We start from the raw sequence: 24,988 nt of genomic DNA on the forward strand, positions 1-24,988 counted from the left end.
GACATCTCACCACCCCTTTGTCTGCTTCATATGAGGAACTGTGACTCAAGTTAAATAGTATTACACTCACTGATAGGTCAAAGCTAATAGGAGTTCAAAAGATGTCCTCCCACACTGTCAATATATCTCAGATGTCTTGTTGACAGACATGAAAATTACATTCTGTAGTGGCTTTCTAAGCTGGGTCCCTAAGAATTACAGAATGCCAGACTCCTACAAACTCCACAAAGAAGATAAATCTAATGTATACTTTCACCTTGGATTATATGAATCATAAGGCATGCTCTCAGAGCTACCACCTGAGTTTAGAAAGAAAAGTAGACAGATTTACAATAACTTTTTCCCTTTAGTCCTTCAGAAAAAACACTAAGATGCACATACCCTAAGAAGTATTTCTATGAGCCAGGCACTGGTGGATCATGCCTATAATCCTAGCTACTCAGGAGGCTGAGATCTGAGGATCACAGTTCAAAGCCAGCCCAGGCAGGAAAGTCCATGAGACTCTTATCTCCAATAAACTACTAGAAAACTGGAAGTGGTGCTGTGCCTCAAAGGGTAGAATGCTTGCCTTGAGCTGAAGAGTACAGGGACAGCACCCAAGCCCAGAGTTCAAGACCCATGACCAGCAAAAAAAAAAAAAAAAAAAAGTATTTCTGTGGCTGTCAAGACGTCCTCACTGCTAGCTTAGTCATAACTATGGATCCCCAGGTTTTCTGGAATCTGTTCATGAAACCTGAAGCAGTCTTTTCAAAAGTTAACACTTGTTGAACTGGGTGCTGATGGCCCATGTGGTCAAAGCCAGCCCAGGCATTAAAGTTTGCAAGACTCCATCTCCTTTAAACAGCAAAATGCCAGACTAGGGGTGTGTTCAAGTGATAGAGCAACAGCTGTGAGAAAGCCAGAGTGCACAAGACCCTAGTTTCAAGCCCTGGTATTGGTGTACATGTACGTACACACATACATATGTACACACGTACACATACACATACACACACACTCCTCTATAAATAGGCCCTAGATATTTTTCAAAAAGTGGTGGCAGAAATGTAAGGGTGTAAAGAAATAGTAACTGAAGACTTAAATGCTTAGCAACAAAGAAAGTAACTGTGAAGAACTGAAGAGCAAGATTATGGAGAAGGTTACATACATCACAGCTTGTATGTCTCATGTCCTCCCAAGTGCAGAGGGAGAGCTGGGAGGATGAGCAGCACCAACACCAACAGGTACAGGGGGTTCCTGGAGGGAAAAGGGATCTCACCCACTTACTACTACAGCCCTAGCTTCCGGGGCTGCTTCTGGCAAGAAGTGGACACTCCATGTCTGACTTGAGAAGAGGCTCTGAACGTGAATAATGAGACACATAATGTCTCTCACTATTATTAATAAAACATGAGGCTTACTAAGGGCAGGATAAATTCCTGATGTGCGAACTCAGGATTTCATGCAACCAAAGCCTAACCATACTGAAAACACTATAGCTAAGGCTGAGACTCTGACTCCCAGAGGTCACACTTCTCTGCACTTGAGAAGCTTCTGGTCACTGACATTGCACAGGCTGTTCACTGCTCAGGGAACATGTTAACTTAATAAGCTGCTGGCAACTGACAATCCCCTGCCAACAATGTCCAACGTTTCAGTATAAACAAAGCAAACAAAACCTAATCAATAGAATTATACCAATAAACGATGCTTGATGGCATATATGCAAAACACCACAGACAGGAACCCAGATACATGTCAGGAAGATGTTTAAGTTAGGCTCACTAATTCTGTTCTCAGGAAGGATATCTGGTGAGGAATGGACTTGAGCGCCAGCTGTGATGTGGTCTGTATTAGGTCGCATTCCTCATAGCCAGTGGGCGCTCCCCTCTGATTGAGGCTGCTTAATGATACAAGCTCAAGTCAGAAATCTTGGTTAAGAACACACACACCCACACACCCACACACCCACACACCCACCACCACCACCACCACCACCACCACCACCACCTCTCTCTGGAAATAGAATAGTTTGATGAAGTTTACTCTTACGGAGTTCCTACTATCTTTCTACCTTTGTCCTAACATTCTATACTTTTTTTTTTTATTTTGGTCAGTCATGGGGCTTGAACTCTGGGCTTGGGTGCTGTCGCTGCGCTCTTCAGCTCAAGGTGAGCGCTCTACCGCTTGAGCTACAGCGCCACTTCCGGTTTTCTAGTGGTTTATTGGAGATAAGAGTCTCATGGACTTTCCTGCCCGGTCTGGCTTTGAACCGAGATCCTCAGATCTCAGTCTCCTGAGTAGCTAGGATTACAGGTGTGAGCCACCGGTGCCCGGCTTTATACTTCTAATTTAAAACAAAAATTAGGGCAGGAGAGAGGGAGGTAGTTCAATGGTAGAGCATTTGCTCTGAGCTCACATTTAAAAAGAGAGAAAATCTAAAATGAATAATGCTATCATTCCTCAAATGTAATGAAGCCATGCTCGCTGGTAACTTGGCTGGTCCTTTCTCTCTCTGAAGGGGCTATGGGCTCAACATCCTTCAGAAGGCTAGGAGGATAAGAAAGCATGTAACACTCACAAAAACGTGTCCATGCTGCCATACAGAGCACTGAAAATGAGGGCTTCTGCAGGATTCAGCTTACTGAGTCTGGCCCCCACTAGTTTGAGCTGCCCTTCTGTGAGTCCTCCATCACAGAATTTACAGTAATTGTGTCTGAGTAACTGGCAGTATTTTCCTACCCCCACTAGCTATGTTCCCATTTGGATGGGGACTGTGTCTGTCCTTCCTGTAGGTAGAAGTTGGGTCCCAATCTGGGCTTAGTGGTACATGCTATAATCCCAATACTCAAGAAGCTGAGGAAAAGAGGATCATGAGTTTCAGTCAGCCTGAGCTATATGGAGAGAAAAACAGTCTCAAAAATCAAGCAGATAGACACACACACCAAAATTAAAAGGGTAATGAGGATGTAGCCCAGTGATAAAGGCATTTGACTAATATGGACAAGACCCTGGGGTCAATTCCCAACTGCTGGATAAATGGATGAATGAATGAGATCTTGAAATCAGTTGAAAATGTATCATCAAAAATACACAAGTACTAGCCAGGCACTGGTGGCTCACACCTGTAATCCTAGCTACTCAGGAGGCTGAGATCTGAGGATCTCGGTTCAAAGCCAGCCCAGGCAGGAAAGTCCATGAAACTCTTATGTCCAATCAACCACTAGAAAACCAGAAGTGGTGCTGTGGCTCAAGTGGTAGGGTGCTCACCTTGAGCTGAAGAGCTGAGGGACAGCGCCCAGGCCCAGAGTTCAGGCCCCACAACTGGACCCCACCCCAAAAAAAAATTAAAAAAAAAAAAACCTTCCACAAGTACTCCTGTCCTCCATATCCAGGAACAGGAGCTTTTAGACGATCTATTTTGTTCACAGAAGAATAGGAAACAGGGAGTGTTGAGAAGCTGGGGTAGGGGAGCTATAGGAGGAAGGGAGAGAGAAAGAGAAAGGAGGAAGGAGAGAGAGAACGAACAGGAACTCACAGGTGGGGGTTTCTTCCTCATCTCAAAAGTGCGTGTGGCCCCGAAACTAAGTGATGCAATGACGGGGCAGGTCCCCAGTGAAGGCTCATCGTCGCTGTGCCAGTCCACACTGTCCTTCTCATCTCGGTAGAGATTGCAGAGCAGGGAGTTGAAGGTGTGGCCAGTGTTCTCTTCGATCCGGTTCTTTAGGGTGCTCAGCACGGGGGGCCACTGCAGCAACAAGCCAGGGGATGTGATACGTGAAACACATGCAATGTAATCAACACGAGGCAAGGTGGGCAGTTTAATTAATTCCCTCCATCAAGTCTACTTTGAAACAAGCCAACCCCTGTAATTTTATAAAAGTAGTAAATGCAGAAGGGCAATGTCAAGACCAGGACCTAGCCACCCATCTTGCTTTTCACATTACATGCGTACCCCTCACAAAGCAAAGGTCCATACAGTCAAGTGAGGACAGTCCCCTGGAAATCACTAAGGAGGCCAGAAGGGCCCAGAGGGTGATGTGTGGCCCTGTAGTCTGAAGACAAAGAACTTTGCTGCTGGGTGGCCTCTGCTTATTCTTTTCCTACTTTATCCTCAATGGTGGAATGCTCTTTGCAAAAAGGCATTTCATATTTTGAGTGGCTAAATTCCTGAAACCAGATCCTGAAGGGGATACACAATGGGAATCATGACAGGTTCTTGACAAAGTGAGGACCACAACATATAGAAGACTTCACCAGATTTCCCACTTTGTGTCTTCTGTCCAGAGCACGCAGGCACAGCTTGTATCTGGAACTTTCAGCCATGCATACTATCGGGAGCTGTGACCCCTCACTTTGGATTATACTGGAGCTACAGTCAGCATAGTTTGTACTGGTTCTTGAAGAATTCTGTCTTGCCAGGAATCTCAAGTGTGTATTATATGCATTTCAGGACCAATACTATTAAAATCCTTTATTTTGATGGCTTTTGATTATGGAAATTCGCCACATTAAAAATTAAAACAGATTTGGGTAAAGAGGCTCACACCACTAATCCTAGCTCATGCTTGTAATTCCAGCCGCTCAGGGAGCTGAGAGCAGGAGGATTACAGTTCTATGACAACTCAGGTAAAAAAGTTTGTAACCCCTCTCCCTACCCTCTGCCTCCATCTCTGGACATAGTAGACACAGTTATCATCCTAGCTACATAAGATGCAAAAGTGGGAAGACTATGGTCTAGGCCAGCCCAAGCAAGACCCTAATAGAAAAATAGCAAAAGCAAAAGAGTTGGGGGCATAGCTCAAGTGGTAAGGTGCCTGACTAGCAAGTGCAAGGCCCTGAGTTCAAACCCTAGTACCACAAATGAATAGACAAGGGTGTAGAAAGTTCAACTACTGGCTAATTCAATTACAATGCAACAGCAAATCCAATACATGTGAACACACATTCTTGTCTGGGTGAAAATATAACTATAATTAAAAAAACTGATAAGAACAATAGCACTGCTTTGCAAATCTTGTTATTGTCTGACCTGACATAAAAGGGGCTTGAACTTGAAGCTTTTTTTTTTTTTCTCAGGGCGGAGGACGGAACCCAGGGCCTTGCGCACGCCGGGCGGGCGCCCTTCCACTGGGCTAAACCCCCAGCCCCTCCCTTTTTTTTTAAAAACTGAAGGCTGGTACTCTACCATTTGATCCACACCTCCACTTCTATTTTATTACTGGTTGATTAGTTTCAGGGATTTTCTGCCCAGGCTGGCTTCAAACTGTGATCCTCAGATCTCAGCCTCCTGAGTAACTAGGGTTACATGAGCCACCAGTGTCTGGCAAGAGTTGACTTATAACTGCTTCCACACTCTATCTTTTAAAATGTTTTTGGTGAAATATTAAGCAAATTAGTTTCATCTCAATATGCAGTTTAGAACCCTTTCAAAGATTTTACTTAACATCAACCACTGGTCATCTGGAAAATATCAGTTCAGGGTTACACAGATCTTCTAAATATTAACACAACTCATACAATAACAACTACAAAAAAATCACATCTGTGAATACCATCAGTGATCTTATCAGAAAAATCTAAATAATAGGGAAAGACCAGGCTTAAAGTGATGTACACTAGTTTTCCAAAATCAAACTTTTGTATGAAAACTCAACTTTGGTCACCAGTAAGTAATGAATGAATCCAGCCCACTAGTTCCCTTGAAGTGACACTAATGTTATACAATTATGAAAAAAAAATACCTGCTAAGACATTCATGTCTGAAGAACCAGTCTGTTTGCTAGTTGTTCTTAATAAACATAGTCCACAAAAAAGTTTACAGCTTGGCTCAAACACTACACTTGGGATGGTAGCAGAGGGGTTTGATGCATACTTACCATGTCATCAAAAATTGCTCAAAGACCAGGGTTTAATAAAAAAACTAATGATGTTTACTGCTTTGTCAAGGGACAGCCCTAAATAAAATCAGCATTTTCTTTTTTTACACTTTAAAGTGGAAGTGAAGAACACGGTGACTAGTTGAGTTTGGTGATGATGATATGATTTGTGTTAAGGAACCACCATATTACCCATTGGTACTTTGTACCATTAGTACCAATTCAACCCAGGGTATAAACACTGCACATCTTAGTCCTGCTATGAAAGCAGATTTGTGGATCCTCAGAAATGGTTTATGGACCCATCCAGGTATCCAAGTTTATACTTTAAGACCTGCTATTTTAGAGATCTCCCTGGATATCGGGTTGTATGTCTACTAGTGATGGGATGAGTGTAGTTCAGGAAAGGAATGCATATTATTATTATCAAACAGTTTCCATGCCTACTGCCCATAACACTACACAAGCGAGCGGCTCTCAGCTTTACTGTGACAGGGAGGGCAAGGTTAAAGCTGATCACCTTTTGGTGATTATGAGCACTACTGGTTAAGCAGAAAGTTGTTAAAAAAAAAAAGAGTAGTCACAACAAAAAACACCTTAGATCAATGAAACAAAAATGTCATTAAGCTAACCCATGTTCAAGAGATTTTCTAAAGTAAAACTCTAATAATTATGTAGGTGAGTCATATTTCCTACCCATTAAACAAATTTATCTTCATGGAGATAAGATCAGATGGTAGAATTATATACTTGACAAGAAAAACAAGAATGTAAAGGAAAAGAGAGAATTTCTACAGTGTGACCGAGAATCTAATTAGCACTTCTCTGACTTGCTTGAGGATTGAGTGCTGTGGTAACATCAAATGCATTATGTTTCTAAGTGGGTATATATTTTTTCTTGGTTATTTTTGGTAGTGAAGTGCAGAGAAAGGAAAAAAAGGGATGATAATGAACCAGAGGATTAATTTAGACTCTAACTGATACTCTATATACAGAGCCTTCAGAACTGAGTGTCTAAATTAAAATTCAGCATCATGTCACTATTCAGTGAAGACATTCTATCCTCAAAAGACATTTGAGAAAGAATGTGAGGAAATATAAAAAACAGTCATAAAAGATTTTACATGGTGATTTTTTTTTTAGCTTTGGTCTATGATCTTTCTTTCTTTTGCTTTTTTAAAAAAATTCACATGGTGTTTTGTGGAGGGGTGGCTCTGGGTCTGTGGCAGGACAAAGAAGTCAGGCTGCAAGTCTCCCAAGCAGTCAAGATTGTGATGTGTGATATGGTGGGTTCATATAACCTTTAGTCTGAATAAGGACTAAAACAAATTTAAAAACCTATGGTTGAAGCAGTCATGGTGGCACATGCCATCTGAAATGCCATCACTCAGGAGGCTGAAGCAGGAGTTCCAGGTCAGCCCAGGCTACATAGCAAAATCCAGTCTCTAAAAAAAGAAGAGGAGGATGAGGAGGGGGAAGTGAAGGAGAAGGAGATAGAAAAAAGTCTACCTATGATTTGAATCTAATACTGTTATAGAACAATTTTAAAACTTATCAACAACTTACATGTACACACATTAATGCTTTAAAGAAATCTGAGAAGAGCAATTCTTTATAGACTTTAAGAAGTAAATCAAGGAACCAAATATATTAGCAAATAGACACACAAATTCCAGATTAAATAATTCTGATTTGATAACTTTAATATGCTTAAATTATGGGACTTAGACATGAAGGAATACTTTGTGGCTATTACATATCGGTAGAGGAATATTTAGTGATACTAAAACAGTCAATAAAACATAGCATACCTAACTTTCTATTTGTCTAATTTGTTTCTGTTTGTATTTCTTTGAGATAGGGTCTTGCTATGTAGCCGAGACTGGCCTAGAACTTCTGATCCTCCTCAGCCTACCAACGGCTAAGCCAGTTTGCTTGCGTTTTAATAGGAAAAATGATTCTCAAGTTAGATCTAAAATATAAACATACATGAAAACACATAGAAAGCCATATGCATATATACAAACTGACTAAAGTATGGTATGTGCAGGGGTACATTTCTATAGCATCGCCTCTTAAATAATTGACAGTCTAAAAAAATTTAATACTGGGAAGCTAGAACATGTTTTGCCTGAAGAAACTGGTGCTTCAAGGGATGAGAGGGTGGATGGAGGCAGGAATAGGTGACTATATTCGCAATACTCAATGTATGTATGTGAAAATGGAACCAGGTTAACTTGAGGGTTGGATGTGGTTGAGATGAGGGAAAAATCATGGAAGAGGTAACACTAATATACATTGTATTTGTAAGTTGAATTGTACTCAGAAGTTTCACTGAAATCCATTTAGACAACTATTTAAAGATAATAAAAAATAAAATTAAAAAAATTAAACTCTGGAAAATTTTAAGATGTAGACCTAATAAATTGAGTATGTAACACACAAAAAATTCCTCTGTACTGGGGACATAGTTTAGGTGGTAGAATGCTTGTCTAGCAAGAGTGAGGCACTGAATTCTAACCGCAGTACTGAAAAAAATAGCCCTAAAAAGAAATTGGAACTAAAACATAAAGTGGAAGCAAGACCAAAAAATTTAACATTTCTCTTCCTGCTTATCTGTAATTTCTAAATCTTCCATAGTGTGTATATTTTCTTTATATTAATTGAAAAAGAAAACCTGTCATTAAATTCTTTTTGAAGAATGATAAAAAAAAATGCTGCTAAAATGAGACAGGAAAAAGCTATTTATTAAGCAAGTTCTGTGACTTATGTGTACTTGAAAGCAGTGGTTCTAGCCCAGGACAATCATGCTCCAACAGACCTGTATGCAATGTTTGGAGTCACTTTTGGCTGTCAAGATTACATGAGAAATGTCACTGGCCTGTAGTATTCAGTGAGCAGAGGTCACAAATACTCGTAAATATGCTACAGTGCACAGGACATCCTCATGACAAACAATTAATCTTGCCCCAAATATCAACAGCACAGAAACTGAGAAATATGTTCTGAAAGATAACCAGAATGAATGACAAAAACAAAAACAAAAACCCTTTGTCCCTCTGGCCTCTCTATCTCTCAACCTCTCTGCTACAACTTGACAAGCAAATAAAATAATTTCAATAGAAACAAAGACAGTAGTTTACTGGGTAGACCTAATTCAATACCAATCTCACAAAAAAGGGTCTTCACATTTCTCTAGACTATATTCTAAACTCAGCCTTACAAACTTAAACGTGCCAAGAAGCAAGCCCTAGACACTAGGCCTCATCTCCCTGTGTCAGAAGCCATGTCTGATTTTTGAATGTCTTTGTAGAGTGGTAGTGTATGCTTATCTGTATTGCTAGAAGTTCTCAACATGTCACATTTCTGTGCATCTGAACCCAGTAAGCAAAATTCCATTTTCTTCAAAGTCTCTTTCAATAACACATAATATTGTTTGCCAAAGGCAAAATTCCAGGAACTAAATAGGGAGCTATTTCTTGGACCTTAACTCTACCCTCTGGACAAGCTTAATTTATATCTGAAAATATCTTTGTCTACTGTCATGGAAATTTTGAAAAACAAAAGAAGCACCAGAAATAAGCCAAGGCAGTAATAAATTAGATGTCTGAGAACTCTGTATCCACAGAATTAATGCAAAGTTAGTGACAACAACACAAAAACACCAGCTTTTTTTTTTTCTTCCTCACAAATAGCACAAAGAGTGTGAGAAATGGAAAAAGGTATTCTGACTCACTGCATAGCAAATGCATCCAGGGTGTATACAGAGGGTTTCAGCCAAAAAGGCTTGAGGAGGGGCTATCAGGATGAGCAATAGTTCATGTTCCTAAAATCCTCGCCTCTAGTACTTATAGTTTGCTCTAGCACCAGAGTAAACTAAGTTTAGCTTCTGAATTCATGTACAAAAAGCAGTGAGGCATGGTGTCATATGCCTGGTATCTCAGCTATGCGAGAAGCAGAGAGAAGAACATAGAAGCCTAATAAAAAGTAGTTAGCAGGACCCTATCAAAAAAAATAAGCCAGGAGTGGTGGTACATACTGGCAATCCCAGCTACTACATGGGCAGCACAGGCAGGAAGATTACAGTTATGCTGGTTCAGGCCAAAATGTGAGACTCTATTTAACAAATAGTCAAAGGCAAAAAAAGGTTGAGGCACAACTCAAGTGGTAGAGTGCCTGTCTAGAAAGCACAGATCCTGAGTTTAAACCCTAGCAGCACCAACACACACACACACACACACACACACACACACACACACACACACACACACACACACACACACACACACACACACACACACACACACACACACACACACACACACACATTCCACACAGCCACAAAGCCTCAATGTTTGAGAAGTATCAAGTGTCTCTGCCAGCTTAGTGCTTGTTACTTGTTAGTATCCAAAACCTAATAATACATAGTCTATAAAACCATAGCAATGACAATATTCCAACATACGTGAGGATTTGGTTCCATAGTGATTCTTGAATAAGTGTAAGGAAGTTCTCCATACCATGCTGTAAGTCTTGGCTGAAGATAAGTTATATCTAAGAAAGAAAATACAGGGCTCTTGAGACAGTTTAGTGCTACTTCAGGTGGACCCACTGCAAGTCAAGTATGAGCCAGCACTTGGCAAGAACTCTGAGAAACTCCAAGGAAGAGAAGGCTGGGTGCTGACTACAGGCCGCCTCACAGAGGATGTGGGATTTGGTGAGGAGAATGGGTAAGGCTTCTAAAGAAGAATAAGGGAAGGTATGGGGCAGAAACAGTCTGGAAGAAGGCTCTGAGATGAGGATGTATGTGACGTGAACATGTTTCTCAAAGCAGGATGTGGAACTTGGACCATTCATTGTCAGCAGGAATTTGTGGGACCAATGTCCATGTGAAAACTAAAGAAACTGCTCATCCATGTGTCCAATGTTGTATAAACTTCTGATTCCAAATGAGAGAAAAAGTACTCAGACCAACTCTAGCAATGTAGCTAATTTTAGTCAGAAGTCTGTGATGTGGAAATTTAGATGTGCTATTTCCCCACAGATGGTATCAATACAGAAAGAATACAATGAAAATCAAAGCAGGACTGGGAGTGCAGCTCACTGGTAAAGCATGCAATTTGCACGTGCAAGGCCCTGGGGCCAATTTATAGCACAAAAAGAACAAAAAGTAGCTGGCAGTCCTTGAAGGCTTATTGCAAACCAGGCATTCTGTTAAGCACTTATTATCTCATTTAATTAACACAACAACATTATAAAATAGGTAGCGTTAGCTGAATTTAAAAGGAAATTTTGTTACAATTAGTTATCACTATGAATGTTACAGAAAGCAAAGTAAGAAACCAAAATCCCAGCTGTAGAAACAGCTGGAAGTTGGAAAAAGTCTGCCCTGAAAAAAGCTGATTCCTAGAAGGAGAGCTGTAGCTCAAGTGATAGAGTGCTGAACACAGAAGTTTAGGCAGCATCCAGACCCTTAGTTAAAACCCCAGGACCAGCACACACACAAAAAAGCTGATTCCTAACGTGTGAGTGATAAAGATTCTTTGCATTTTTCTTTACAAAAATTTCAAATTCACAGGAATATACAGGACATCTATGCCAGAGCACAGACGCCCCCCAGTGACCACCTGTGGTATCACAAGCCCTGTTGCTTATGGGTGCCTCCAGAACAGGAGCAGGTTCCAAGTCAGGCAATCAACTCTTGTACCTTTATCATCTAGGAAAAGTGCAGAGTCTAAAACTAAAGCCTGGACACTTCTGGTGAAAGCAAAAGAGGATAAAAAGTCAGTAAGAAGAACTGTAGAAGAGTGCCAAATAGAATCAGAAGAAAAACTTCTGGAAGCTTCTGTGAAGAAAGAAGGAAGCTGGCACAGTTTGAACAGATAAGAGGCAACGAATAAGCAGCCACAGGGCTGTCCTACCAGGCTTCCTCTGGTCCTTCTATTCTGCAGGCTTCTCCCTGAGCTCTGGGCACCTTACACTGTTTCTCCTGCCTGGAAGTTTCCTTCCTGTCCCTTGGGACTGACCAAGTTCTACTCCTTAGGCTCTCAGGTTTTAAACCTCTGCTGAAGGCTAATTGTGGTAAGCAGAGGAAGCAGTGTTCCAAGCACGCTCAGAGGGAGGCCAGGCCACAGCCACTGCAACCTCACAGAGCTCTACTCACCCTCTCGGACGCCCACCCTCTGCTTCCAGGGAACAGCTCGGTGAAGCTGCTCCAATATCCAGTTGGCTTCTTCCACATCAACAAAACCAGGATATAAACGGACCCTTGAGGCAGGAAGAACCATTATCAACTACAGAACACAGATAACACAGGTCAGATTTTCACTACTAGTAAAATGAGTTCATGGATCCTTCCTCTACTCGGGAGAAGACATCACCTTACCACCTCCCACAGCACTGTCACCAGCTCCTTTCGCATCCAGACAATGAGGCCAGGAAGGATGCGGGGCGGGGAGGGGGGGTGGTGGTGGTGATGGGGAGGCTGATGATGGAGATATGAGAGCCCTGGTAGATTTTGGCTCAAATACTACATAAGAATTTGAGTACTATTATCAAGTAAGAATTTAAGGGGTGAAAATGACCATCTTCCCTGCACCTTGGTTTTCTCAAATGACATTCATCTCCTAAGGTTCCTGTAGGGAGCAAACAAGACACTTTGGCCTGTGCTGTTTTAATGAGTGGCTCTCTTTTGAAGGATTACAGAGGAATGGCAGGGATTACTTATGACTTTGGCAAAATAATGCTGATTCAGCTTAAAATTTAAGCTATCTTTCCTAAGAAATGTTCTAAAAGAACATCCTCTCAAAAACCCTTGTGATGGCCCAGTGCTGGTGGCTCACACCTGTAATCCTAGCCACTCAGGAGGCTGAGATCTGAGGGTCGTGGTTCAAAGCCAGCCCAGGCAGGAAAAATCTGTGAGACTCTTATCTCCAATTAACCACTAGAAAACCGGAAGTGGAGCTGTGGAGCTCAAGTGGTAGAGTGCTCACCTTGAAGTGAAGAGCTGAGGGACAGCGCCCAGGCCCAGAGTTCAAGCCCCATGACAAAACCAAAAACCAAAACAAAACCAAAAACCCAAACAAAACAAAAACCCCTCATGATGGCAGCAAACCCTTACCCTGAAGGTGTGTTTAATTTGAAAGAGCCAAAGCTGGCCAGCAGCCACCTAGTTAACAAGAGAGATGTAGCCAAAATAATGCAACTGGTCTTGTGTGGCTGTTAATCTTGTCTTAAAGGGGAGGCTACAAAAAGCTCTATAACCAGAGCAGGAATTCTAAGGAATTCTTTTTTTTTTTTCTTGGTGTTTGAACTCGGGGCCTTAGCACTGTCCCTGAGCTTTTGTGCTTAAGGCTAGTGCTCTATGACTTAGAGCCACAGCTCCACTTCTGGTTTTCTCATGATTGTTTGAAGGTAAGTCTCATGCCCAGGTTGGCAGGTTGAACCACAATCCTCAGATCTCAGCCTCCTGAGTAGTTAGGATTACAAGTGTGAGCCACTGGCCTGGCTAGGAGAAGATTATTTTAAATCTACAAGTTGGTAACTAGTCACTTCCTAGTGAGCACTGACTTACCTAGATATGCCTGTGGGTGATAGGCTGATCTCATACACACCCTCCCTGCTAGAAAAAGAGAAAAGACACTTGTTGGTAGGAGGCAAAACAGTCCTCCTCTTCTTTCCCTGGCTGAGGGAGCCCCACTAACATCACGTAGCTATAACACAGTGCAATGACATCTCCTTGGGGCAAGATTGGGACACATCATTAAAGGCCCTAGGGATGGAACTCTGATAAGCCCAGAACATGGAGAGAATAGTATGAAGTAAGTTCTAATTCTACTCCTTTACATTTCAACCATAATTCAAGATGACAGGACCCAGGAATCTACCACACAAAGGGTAATCTAAGAGAGACAAAGGGGCATCTCCTTTTTGGAAAGCTTGGAACAGGGGATGTGTTTTCCAGGTGGCAAGCATGTCCCAGGGCTTGGAGCTTCCGTTGCTCTCAAAGATGAATGTAGAGCAATGTTCCTCCTATGAGTGAAATCCCTCAGTGGCTCCCCTGGATTTGCTCAGGGTCTTCATGAGTCTATCCTCTGTATCCATCAACTGCTCCCAATCTCCTAAACATATCACTGCTTTGGATCTGTGTTTCTATACACTGAGTGCCACCCTGCTAGATAGCAACTCCAACCCATGCCAACCTTGATGTAGCAGAAAATTCCTATCTACCCTTTAAAACCCTACCTCCCCAGCACCCTAAGCCTCTCCTGGCCCTATATACATGCAAGTAATGTTACCCATCTCCTTCTGTGTGCTAGCACTAAGTCTCACACCATATCTACGGTTTTATGATACACAAGACTGTAATCTGCACGTACTAGGCTTCAGGCCTCTTGGGTTACTATTGTAATGTGGATGCACACAAAGCTCACTGGATCTAACCTAAGGTGAAAAACATAAAACTGCTGAAGATGTGTAGGGCCCAACGCCCTAACAAGTTGGACAACTATGTCAGATCCTTCGGACTCTTTATAGCAACTACCACAAAGGGAACGTCTTCAAAAAACCTTTTGCCATAAGAACTAGTAGTTCATAACCCCCAAGCTAAGACCTTTGTACATTTGTGAGTCCCTCAGAATCACAGCTGTAGGCAGTTACCATATGTACAGTATGGTGTGTATATATCTATATCTACATCTATAGATATAGATATACTTCTCAGTTGTCTATACAGTTTTCTAGAATTCAATGTTTTAATGTGATGCATTTTTACTCTCTTAGAAACTGGCTCTTGCCAGGCACCAGTGGCTTATGCCTATAATCCTAGCTTCTCAGGATGCTGAGATCTGAGAATCATGGTTCAAAGCCAGCCCGGGCAGGAAAGTCCATGAGATTCTTATCTCCAATAAACCACTAGAAAACTGGAAGTGGTGCTGTGGCTCAAGTGGTAGAGCACTTGCATGGAGCTGAAGAGCTCAGGGACAGCACCCAGGCCCAGAGTTCAAGCCCCATGATGAACAAAAAAAAAATAAAAAGAAAAAAGAAAAAGAAAAGAAACTGGCTCTCTTTATATATGGAGTACATTTCTGGGTGTTAAAAAAATACCTAGCATAGTTAACTATCACAATTAGCAAACCCTAAGCCAAATGGATTCTGTCATTTTCCTCTTGACTCCCAAACACAATTATCCAGCCTGAACGTTCCATCTTTAATGGGTTCCATAGTTCTATTTATTCTCTTTATTATTATTAATGGAATAACATACTGGCATTCTTTTTATGTTGGTATGAGGACTTGAACTCAGGGCTTTGCACTCTTTTGTCCACTCACAGCTGGCACTCTACTACTTGAGCCACTCCTTCCGTCTAGCACTGTGTGAGTTAAATGGAGATAAGAGTTTAACTTTTCTGCCTGGACTGGTTTCACACCTCAATCCTCAGATCTGTCTCCGGAGTAGCTACTATTACAGGCGTGAGCCCCCAGTGTCTGGCCAAACTGGTATTTTCAAAACAAAGATTATTAGAATTAGACTAGGCCTTCAGTGATTGTATTAGTCCAAATCTTTTTACAGACAAGGAAAAAAAGATATCCAGAGATATGGGAGGAACTTACCACAGGTCTTTTTAGACTTAATTAATGGCAAAGACAAGGCTAGATACTCTTTGAACTTATGTTGACATTTATGTTAGTTTCAAATTCTTCTAAGATATCCAAATCATCCTACAAACAGCTGAATAGCATAGGAGATTGTTTATGATCAAGAACACCCATCTGATACTAATTTGCTAAAATAAATGGATAGTTTTTATTGACAAACTTTATGAGGTAGAAGTTGATAATTGGGAAGAGAGAAGCAAGGCATTTTTCTTACCACTTTAGACCAGATCAATGTAAGAACATTTAGCACCAGTTAAATTGCTTTTGTAACAATCATATGGTTTTAATAATGTTCTCTAAGGTCATCTAGGTTGCACCAGAGCCTCTTAAGCACCACCAGCAAAATGGTACTTAGTGACTTCTCAAAGAGCCGAGCTCAAACAACTTGGGAAAGATCCCTTCCAAATTTAGCTAAGATGTGTTTTAGCTTACCGGCTACAGATACCAGCAAGAGGAGGCCAGAAAAGCCACACAAGAGTCAAAATTAATGTATAGAGATCTTGTTACAATTTCTGTACCATCAGTAAATTTAGAAAGTCTTTTCAAATTTGAAGATTGAGATTGGAATTTTCCAGTCTAAAATGAAGAGGCTTACTGGGCCCTTCTGTTCCAGACGGAAAAACTCAGGGTTAAGGGAAAGTTCCTGGCTCTTTATTTCATTGTGGGCAGCAATTACAGGATGGAAGCAAAGTACTTACTCGATCACACGTGGTTCAGGGGTTCTACGTACTACCTGTAAGGAAACAGGTAGATCTTAGTTCTGGAATGGTTCCCAAGTGTTACACTGATTTTCCATTTCCTCTCATTTCTGGTGAATGCAAGTCAGGTTTACTATCCCTTTTTCATTCCAACCTATCAATAGTCTGTTTCTGACCTTTTTTTAAAAGACCTATTTTACACTTGCAAGCAGACTGAAAAAAGAATACAATTAAAATTAATCTGTTTCCCTATTGAGCAGCAGCTTTTATATTTTTAATTATTTTTTTTTTTTTGTGGTACTAGGGTTTGAATTTAGGTCTCATGCTTGATAGGCAGATACCCTACCACAGACCTTTTTGCTCTAGTTATTTTTTCAAGTAGGGTCTTGAATTTTTGTCCAGGTCAGCCCAGACCATAATCTTATTCCCGCCTTCTACACACAGGCACATACCATCATGCTCAGCATTTACTGAAATGGGGTCTCATCTGACTAACATTTTGTGCAATCTGCCACTGAACCACAATCCTCCCAATATCTACTTCCTAAGTAGCTGGGATTACAGATGTGAGCCTGCACACATAGCCTAAATTTTTTTTTTGCTGGTCATGGGGCCTGAACTCTGGGCCTGGGCGCTGTCCCTCAGCTCTTCAGCTCAAGGTTAGCGCTCTACCACTGGAGCCACAGTGTCACTTCCGGCTTTTTCTGCTTATGTGGTGCTAAGGAATCGAACCCAGGGCCTCATGCATGCAAGGCAAGCACTCTACCGCTAAGCCACCTTCCCAGCCCCAGCCTAAATTTTTTATAAACAGTATATATACTAGAAAAATAAAACTTTTGATATTTATGCAATCATTGCCTTAGCATGGTACCTGAGTTTTAAAACTCATTGATCCTTATTTTTAAAATGAGGCATGGGCTGGGAATGGCTTAGTGGTAGAGTATTTACTTAACATGCATGAAGCCCCGGGTTCAATTCCTCAGTACCACATACACAGAAAAAGCCAGAAGAGGCACTGTGGCTCAAGTGGTAGAGTGCTAGCCTTGAGCAAAAGAAGCACAGGGACAGTACTCAGGCCCTTAGTTCCAAGCCCCAGGACTGGCAAAAAAAAAAAAAAAAAGCTAAAAGTGTGATAGTACACACCTATAATTTCATCATTCTGAAAGCTGAGGCAGGAAGACCTACAGTTCAAGTCTAGTTTAGGCTATGTAGTGGGCTTCAGAACAGACTGGGATACATAAGAAGACCTTGTCTCAAAAAAAGAAAAAAAATCATTAAAAAAATGAAAGTAGGGCTTAGAGAAGAGCTGAAGATGTAGCAGTAAGTAGCCTAGGAGCGCATAGAGTTCAAACCCCAGTACTGTCCCTCCTCCAAAAATGAAAAATTGCAAAATAAAAGAAATGAGAATGGGTGTATAACTCAGTGGTAGAACACTGGCCTAGCAAGCACACGGCCCTGGGTATGATCCAAGCACTCTCACTTACTTAAAAAAAAAAAGTAAATCTTCTATTTCTTCTATTTTGCTCCATGGGGGGAAAATGTTAGGAAGCAGACCTTCTGCTACAATAACTGAAATTTACTTACAATAACTGAGTGTTAAATATTTGGCATAGTAACAGCAGACAGACAGCAGATCTTAAACTGTCAGAGCTTAGATCACCTGTGGTATGAACTTCTAGTCTCTGCTCACGATTTTGCCTCTGTGCTAAATAAACAGGAATAATAGGCAGCTACATACAGGGGGCAGAATATGAAGAAGCCTCTATCAGATAATGGAGGTCATATTTTTCTTTTCCTTTCCCTTTTTTTTTTTGGCATCATAAGGCTTTGAACAAAGTCTCAAGTTTGCTGGGCTGGCCCTGTTTTTCACTGGTTATTTTTAGGATGAGGAGTTTAGTCTCGCTTTTCACTTAGGCACTAGCCTAGATTGTAACTGCCTCCTTTAAGATTTCATAGTTGCTGGGATTACAGGCCCGTGTCAGGTCCAGCCATGCCCAGCTTCCCTCAGTGGAAATGGGTCTCTATGGACTTTTCTGTCCAGGCTGGCCTGAAACTGTGATTCTCCCTATCTCAGACTTGTATATAACTTGGCATGACAGGCATGTAACACCTTATCTAACTATGGATTGAAAAGAGGGTCTCATGAACTTTTCTGCCTGGGTTGACTGAAATTGAAACCCATCAATCTCAGCTTTCCAAGCAATTAGGATTTCAGGCACAAGTCACTGGCTCCTGATGAAATAGTTCATATTTCATTATTACTATAGTTCTTTTTGTTCTATTATTTATTAGTAAATTTATTCAGTCACTATTTGAGTACCTGCTGGGGTTCTTTGAATATAAACAGTCTGTCAGATGGCGAATGTTCATTGTTCCTCCATTTCTGAGCAGGAGTCTGATGGAGATGGCTCCTAGGAGTGGTGGCTGAAACAGGAGAGAGAACAGCCTCAAAGCTGGAAAAAGTTTATTTGTGTCATCTTCTACGAGGCGGAAGCCAAAAACACCCTCTTGCGGATGATTCTATAATATATCAAATGAACTGACCAGGTCAATAGAAGACCTCAACATACTCTCGAAAGTTGAAGGGTACTAAATAAATAGGAGGAACACAAAATATCACTATCACTATCACTATCACTGCATACGGACATGGTTGTCAAGATCCATTGACACACACTCACAGCCTGTTAGGTTCTTACCTGGCTGAGCAGCCGCTCGCTTCTTCGCAGGAGCAGCCCAGGCTCCTTGCACTCGGGCTTGCCGTCTTTTGTCTTCCATTCTGAACAAAAAGCCTTCTGGTCTTGGCTTTCAGAAGATTTCATTCCTGATTCAAACCACAAGTCTGTTTTTTAAAAACAAATGTATATTTAGTTCAGGTTGTGAGAGTCTGGCTAGTTAAGGCACAATGATAATCCTTTCAGGCAGAAGACCAACATTCTACGCTTCTATATAAAACTATCATCACATCAAACGTGTCTAAGTCCCTCAGAACTGCTGATTTACCTTTTGTAAGCTCATAGTTCTTTGACAAGAATGTGAGCGTTGAATTTTAAAACTGGAACTCAAAATAAACCACATTTTCATTACTCTCCAAGAAAGCATAAGGAAACAGAAATGACATTGTGCCATACCCAGACACTGAGAAACAAGTCAAGACTCAGTTTTGAAGTGCATTTCCATATTTTACTATTATTGGCTGCAAACTTTCCTGTAAGTGTGTTGACTGGCACAGAAAGACATAGTGAACAATCTTACACATGGGATCTACACAGTCAAACTTTTTAGTTTGACTAAAAGTAAAATAAGTAAACTAAACTACAATGGAAAGTACTAATGGTAAGTGGAGGAAGATATATGGGGAAAGGAAAATACTGATCAAAGGGTAAAGAGCTTCATTTAGACAAGAGAAATATGTTTTAATGACCTCATATGCAAATGGTGACTACAATAAATAGCAGTGCAGTGTGCACTTCCAAATGACTAAGTTAAATGTTTCTACCACTAAAATTTATTAGCCTGATTTAATAATTCTATAAGGTAAAGTAAATTAAACCATCACAATGTACCCACTGAGAAAATAAAAATATAGCTGGAGGTATGGTTCAGCAGTAGAGTACTTGTATAACAAATGTAAGGCTCTAATTTCAAACACCAGTATCATTAAAAAAAGAACATTTAAAATGGCCATGGCTCACCTTCAAAGAACTGATTTATGATAGATTTTGTTGTCTATCTTTATGAACAGTAGTGTATGTCCATAATTATATGCCAATATGTTGTGGACCTCAGGGTTTAGAGACTTACCCAAGGTCATTCAGGAAAAAAATTCATGGTAGGTAGATTAAAAAACTACATTTTAGAAGGGTGCCAGTGGCTTACGTCTGTAATCCTAGCTATTCAGGAAGCTGAGATCTGAGGATCACAGTTCAAAGCCAGCTGGGGCAGGAAAGTCCATGAGACTCTTATCTCCAATAAACCACCAGAAAACCAGAAGTGGCGCTGTGGCTCAAGTGGTAGAGCACTAGCCTTGATCTGAGGGACAGGGCCCAGGCCCAGAGTTCAAGTCCCGCAACGACTCAAAACAAACAAAACCCTACATTTTATTGAGTTCTAGTCCTTTTTTTTTTTTTTTTTTTTTTGCTAATTGAAAAAAATCCAGCATGCAGGGCCTGGGAAGGTGGCTCAGTGGTAGAGCACTTGCCTTGCATGCTCGAGGTCCTGGGTTTGATTCCTCAGCACCACATAAGAAAAAAAAAGCTGGAACTGGCGCTGTGGCTCAAGTGGTAGAGTGCTAGCCTTGAGCTGAAGAGCTGAGGGACAGCGCCCAGGTCCAGAGTTTAGGCCCCATGATCGGACCTGCCCCCCCCCAAAAAAAAATCTAGCATGCAATAACCAGTAATACTGACTTGACATTTTTGCGAATAAGAGTTGAAGCCACCCAGGTGCCAATGGCTCACACCTGTAATCCTAGCCACTCAGGAGGCTGGTGGAAGCCAGCCCAGGCAGAAAGTCTGTGAGACTCTTACCACTAATAGACTATTCAGAAAAAGCTAAAAGTGGGGCGGTGGCTCAAGTGGTAGAAAGCTAGCCTTGAGTAAAGAGAGTCTCAGGGACAAAGCCCAACAAGAAGGAAGGAAGGAAGGAAGGAAGGAAGGAAGGAAGGAAGGAAGGAAGGAAGGAAGGAAGGAAGGAAAGAAGGAAGGTAGGTAGGTAGGTTGGTTTAAGCCCTTTGGCAAATACAAACGCATTCACAACTATAACAACAACAACAAAACAAAACCAGAGGCAGTCAGGCCACGTGTTCTGAATCGATCTACACTTATTCATCCTTCAACTTCTCAAAGGGGGGCTGGGAAGGTGGCTCAGTGGTAGAACTCTTGCCTTGCATACACGAGGCCCTGGGTTCGATTCCTCAGCACCACATAAGCAGAAAAAAAAAGAGCCAGAAGTGGGGCTGACATTCAAGTGGTAGAGCGCTAGCCTTCAGCTGAAGAGCTGAGGGACAGCGCCCAGGCCTAGAGTTCAGGCCCCATGACAGACAAAAAAAAAAAAAAAAAAACAAAAAACAAGAAAACTTCTCAAAGGTAGCAAGCTTATTTTACAGCTCGTTTAACCTGGAGATTCTAACCCCACCCCGCCCCAACCGTTGGTCTGATTCAATGGAGCTGAGCTGAGTTAGGTCCAGGAATCCATACGTAGATGTTTCCCTAGGTGATAAGAATCACGGGCTTATGTACTACAGAGGCTACCCTCCGTCCCAAAGAATGACTGACAGAATCAAAGCCAACTATGCGGCCCCACAGGGTGTGTGAGGGAACACCCACCTCTATACGACATTTTTCCCCCCTGAATTGAGGCCTTAAAAACACCACCACCACCACTAGCTATGGTTCCCAGAGCGACTACCACCTGCTTACCTGCCGGCTCCATTCATTCGGGAGCAATACTTTGTCAGGAAGCAAGTATTCAAGTGCAGGAGCCCAGGCCCCAACCCAGACCCTTAGTCTATTAACCTGTTTGTTCTCCCCGTGGTTGTCCATGCAGATAAAGCGTGGAACCCCACAGCCGAGCCCAGGCCCAGGGCGCTGGCGCCGGCTGGAACTCACGTGCGCTGCGCAGCGGTCACTCTTCCGAGCCCCGGCTTCTTCCATCAATTCCTCCCTCCTGGGCGAGGTGCAGCAGGGGATGCGCGGGGACCGGGTGAGCATCGGCTAGCTTTCCTGGAGGCGCGGGATGGGGCCCGGAAGTCGCCCCCCCCCCGCCTCCTCTACGCACCCCTGAGGAAAGCTGGGGGTGCGAGAACCGCGTCCCTTGACTGAGCGGGGCGCCCAGGCCCAAAGACGCTCGGCCTTAACGCAAACCCCACGGCTACGGACACCCTCAGCCTCTGTCACCGCCGCCGGAGGTCCCGGGACCCTTAACAGTGAGACACCAACTCCAGTAACTACCAACCACAGGCCGTGGCTTCACGCACTTCCTCGCGACGTCACTGCCGCTTCCGGTGAGCGCCAGGAAGTTCCGGACCGCCTCCTACTCCCGGCGCCCAGAGGTCCGGTTCGCTGGAGGTGGACGAGTTTGGTGACCCGGGTGGGTTTGGGGGTGCGGAGGAGCGGTGTGAAGGGCGGGTTAGGGCTGAGGTGGGAATGCAGACGTGTCTCCCAGGCCTAGGGCCTCAGGACTTCAGCTGATCGCCCAAGCGTTTGCATCTTGGAACTATTCAGAGAGAGCGAGTGCGTTGCAGCGGAGCTGGCGGGAAAGCGGTGGAGCTGGGGCCGCGTCCTGGTGTGCCCAGCCCAACGATGTGTGATTTATCTAGAAAGGCTAGGAGAGCCTAAGATGCGCCTCCTGTGTGTTCCCACTGCCACCCGAGCATTCCCCAGGGCATGGCCTCATGCCGTAGACGTCTAGCCGCTCCAGTGTTAAACACATGATGGCTCAGTTTCATTCCAAACGGAACCTCGTACGAAATAGGAAATGTGAGGCCAACTCTCCATGTCGTCTTTTTTACTGTTCCTCCCCACCCCTCCCCTGTCCCAGGGCTTGAACTACTCAGGGTCTGGGCTCCGTTTCTAAGCATAGCTTCCAGGTTTGGGTGGTTAATTGGAGATCAGAGTTTCACAGCTCTTCCTGCCCGGGCTGGCTTCGAACTGCAGTTCAGAGATCTCAGCCTCCCGAGTAGTTAAGATTACAGGCGTGAGCAACCAGTTCTCCGCACTCCACTTCTTTTTAAAATGGTCATAGCTCCGTCAGGAACATTTAATAAGATGATAAACGTAAAGAATTTACAATTCTGCCTGGGACATAATAGAGAAATTCCGTAAATCTGCCGGGGACTGGTGGCTCACGCTTGTAATCCTAGCTACTCAGGAGGCTGAGATCTGAGGATCCTGGTTCAAAGCCAGCCCGGGCAGGAAAGTCCGTGAAACTCTTATTTCCAATAAATCACCAGAAAACCGGAAGTGGTACTGTAGCTCAAGTGGGAGAGCACTCACCTTGAGCTGAAGAGCTGAGGAACAGAGCCCAGGCCCAGAGTTCAGGCTCCACGACCGACAAAAAACAAAAAACCAGAAATTCCGTAAATCTAAAAAGTTTTAAGAGGATCTTCTCTCCCGAATCCAACTTCTTGAGAAACATCTTTAAAGTGGCCGTGATAAACCACATACCTTACAGGTGAATATGGTCAATGTGACACAGAATTAACAATTTTGTGCAAGTTATTCTGTAACATGCAACAACAACAAGGTCCCTATGGAAATCTTTAAAATAAATCTAATCTTTGATGCAGCAAGCCCAGGGTATCCCATCATGCACCTGTAGGAAGCTCAGTGTACCCCATCAATGTACATGTATTGCTGCCATTGGCAAGTCCAATTTTCACAGCACTCATTATTCTTTATGTGTTGTGACATTGAAGGAAAAGGCATTTATCCTCGAACTCAAAGGACAGAAAGCCAAGCTTATAATTTTTACCCCCCCTCCCCCAATCCAGAGCCAGGAAATCTTGAGTAGACTCAATCCACGTATATATATTCTATTAGATGTTCTTTGTGGTCTTGGCATGCTCATTTGAGACTTACTTTCTTTCTATTTGTAGTGTTTATGTATGATTTGGGTGTTGGTGATAGTAGTAAAGACTGGGAGAATGAATGTGGATCAAGTGTGTTGCCTGTTAGCCCCATGGATTCTCAGCTCCAAGCCCACCCTTCATTGCCTGGTTTAGAATATTGGATCCTCTCTACCTTGTCAATAGTACAATGAACAGTAAGCTTCCTCAGTAGAGGATTTTGGGTGACAATTAGAAGAGGAAAGGCTGTTATTCCTTATTCCTGGATGTGCTTTTTAGCCAGAACTCTTCAGTCACAATAGCTAGCAGTCTTTGATACCTCCCTATGGGCTCAATCACAATGTTAGTTCAATTTATGGCCTTGCGAGTTTTTCTTGTGAAAGTTAAGGCATCAGTTGGGAAAGAATAAAGAATACAATAAAGAATAAAACTTCCAAACTTGAAATTCTCTGCCCAGACAGATAATTGGCATTCTTGAATACCCAATTCACCCAGATCCTTTATTGGCAGTGGAAGTGGCTTATTGCTTCATGTCTGAGGAGACTTTAGTCATCTTTGCTAGAAAATACTGAAAAATCATCATCTAGAGCTGACAGTTTAAAAAGGATCATTCTCCACCAGACCCACCACAACCAACCCATTACCAGTCTGCACCACACCATTAGATCCATAACTATGGTCCAATGTGAGTGCTTTTGCTGGGTAAATACACACTGACATAGGATAAAAGCTTGCATACCAAACAAATTACAAAAATTTTGCTAATGTGCACCAGTAGAAATCTAGGAAACAGCATGGAAATAGATCTGTGTTTTGATCTAGGAGGGCAGTAGGTGATATTGTATGGTAGATCCAGTCACAAGAACAGAGGAGCCAAATTTGGAGTCCTTATTGGAGTACTAGCCAGCAGCAGAGGGACTCCAATCACAAAACCCTACTGCTCTGAATACAACTAACACAACCAGTTATATGGCCCAAAACCACAGAAGGTGCATGGAATTAATCTTAATGAAGTAGAAAGCAAATGAGATGTGAACACAAAGTAAATAAAAGAGCAGTGAACACTCAAGTCTAATGAAGATGTTAAATACAAGCCAAAACAAATTGTGTCCACATAATGTGGATACAAACAAGGGAAATCAAGAACATTTTTTGCTTAGACCCATTCTCCTCACTTCATCAATACTAGATCACACACTCCCAATCTTATT

General features: G+C 42.4%; 1 protein-coding gene across 3 annotated transcripts in view; it reads right to left on the reverse strand.

Moving 5' to 3' along the window:
• Nucleotides 1–22,143, reverse strand: part of Alkbh3 (alkB homolog 3, alpha-ketoglutarate dependent dioxygenase) — a 42,261-nt gene extending 20,118 nt beyond the window's left edge. Inside the window, exons 1-8 of one of the 3 annotated variants that reach the window (XM_070032544.1) lie at nucleotides 21,820–22,143; nucleotides 18,913–19,055; nucleotides 18,534–18,637; nucleotides 16,214–16,248; nucleotides 13,432–13,476; nucleotides 12,022–12,125; nucleotides 10,324–10,412; nucleotides 3,518–3,727 (exon numbers count right to left, since the gene is read on the reverse strand). In XM_070032544.1, coding sequence (XP_069888645.1) covers nucleotides 3,518–3,727; nucleotides 10,324–10,412; nucleotides 12,022–12,125; nucleotides 13,432–13,476; nucleotides 16,214–16,248; nucleotides 18,534–18,637; nucleotides 18,913–18,991 — 666 coding nt within the window. In that variant the 5' untranslated portion in view covers nucleotides 18,992–19,055; nucleotides 21,820–22,143. The other 2 variants (XM_070032541.1, XM_070032543.1) reach the window with 2 other exon arrangements.
• Between the last annotated feature and the right edge of the window lie 2,845 nt (nucleotides 22,144–24,988).

This window comes from Dipodomys merriami, unplaced genomic scaffold, assembly GCF_024711535.1.
Source record: "Dipodomys merriami isolate MVZ:Mamm:240054 unplaced genomic scaffold, mDipMer1.0.p SCAF_21, whole genome shotgun sequence".
In the NCBI taxonomy this organism is placed as follows: Eukaryota; Metazoa; Chordata; class Mammalia; order Rodentia; family Heteromyidae; genus Dipodomys; species Dipodomys merriami.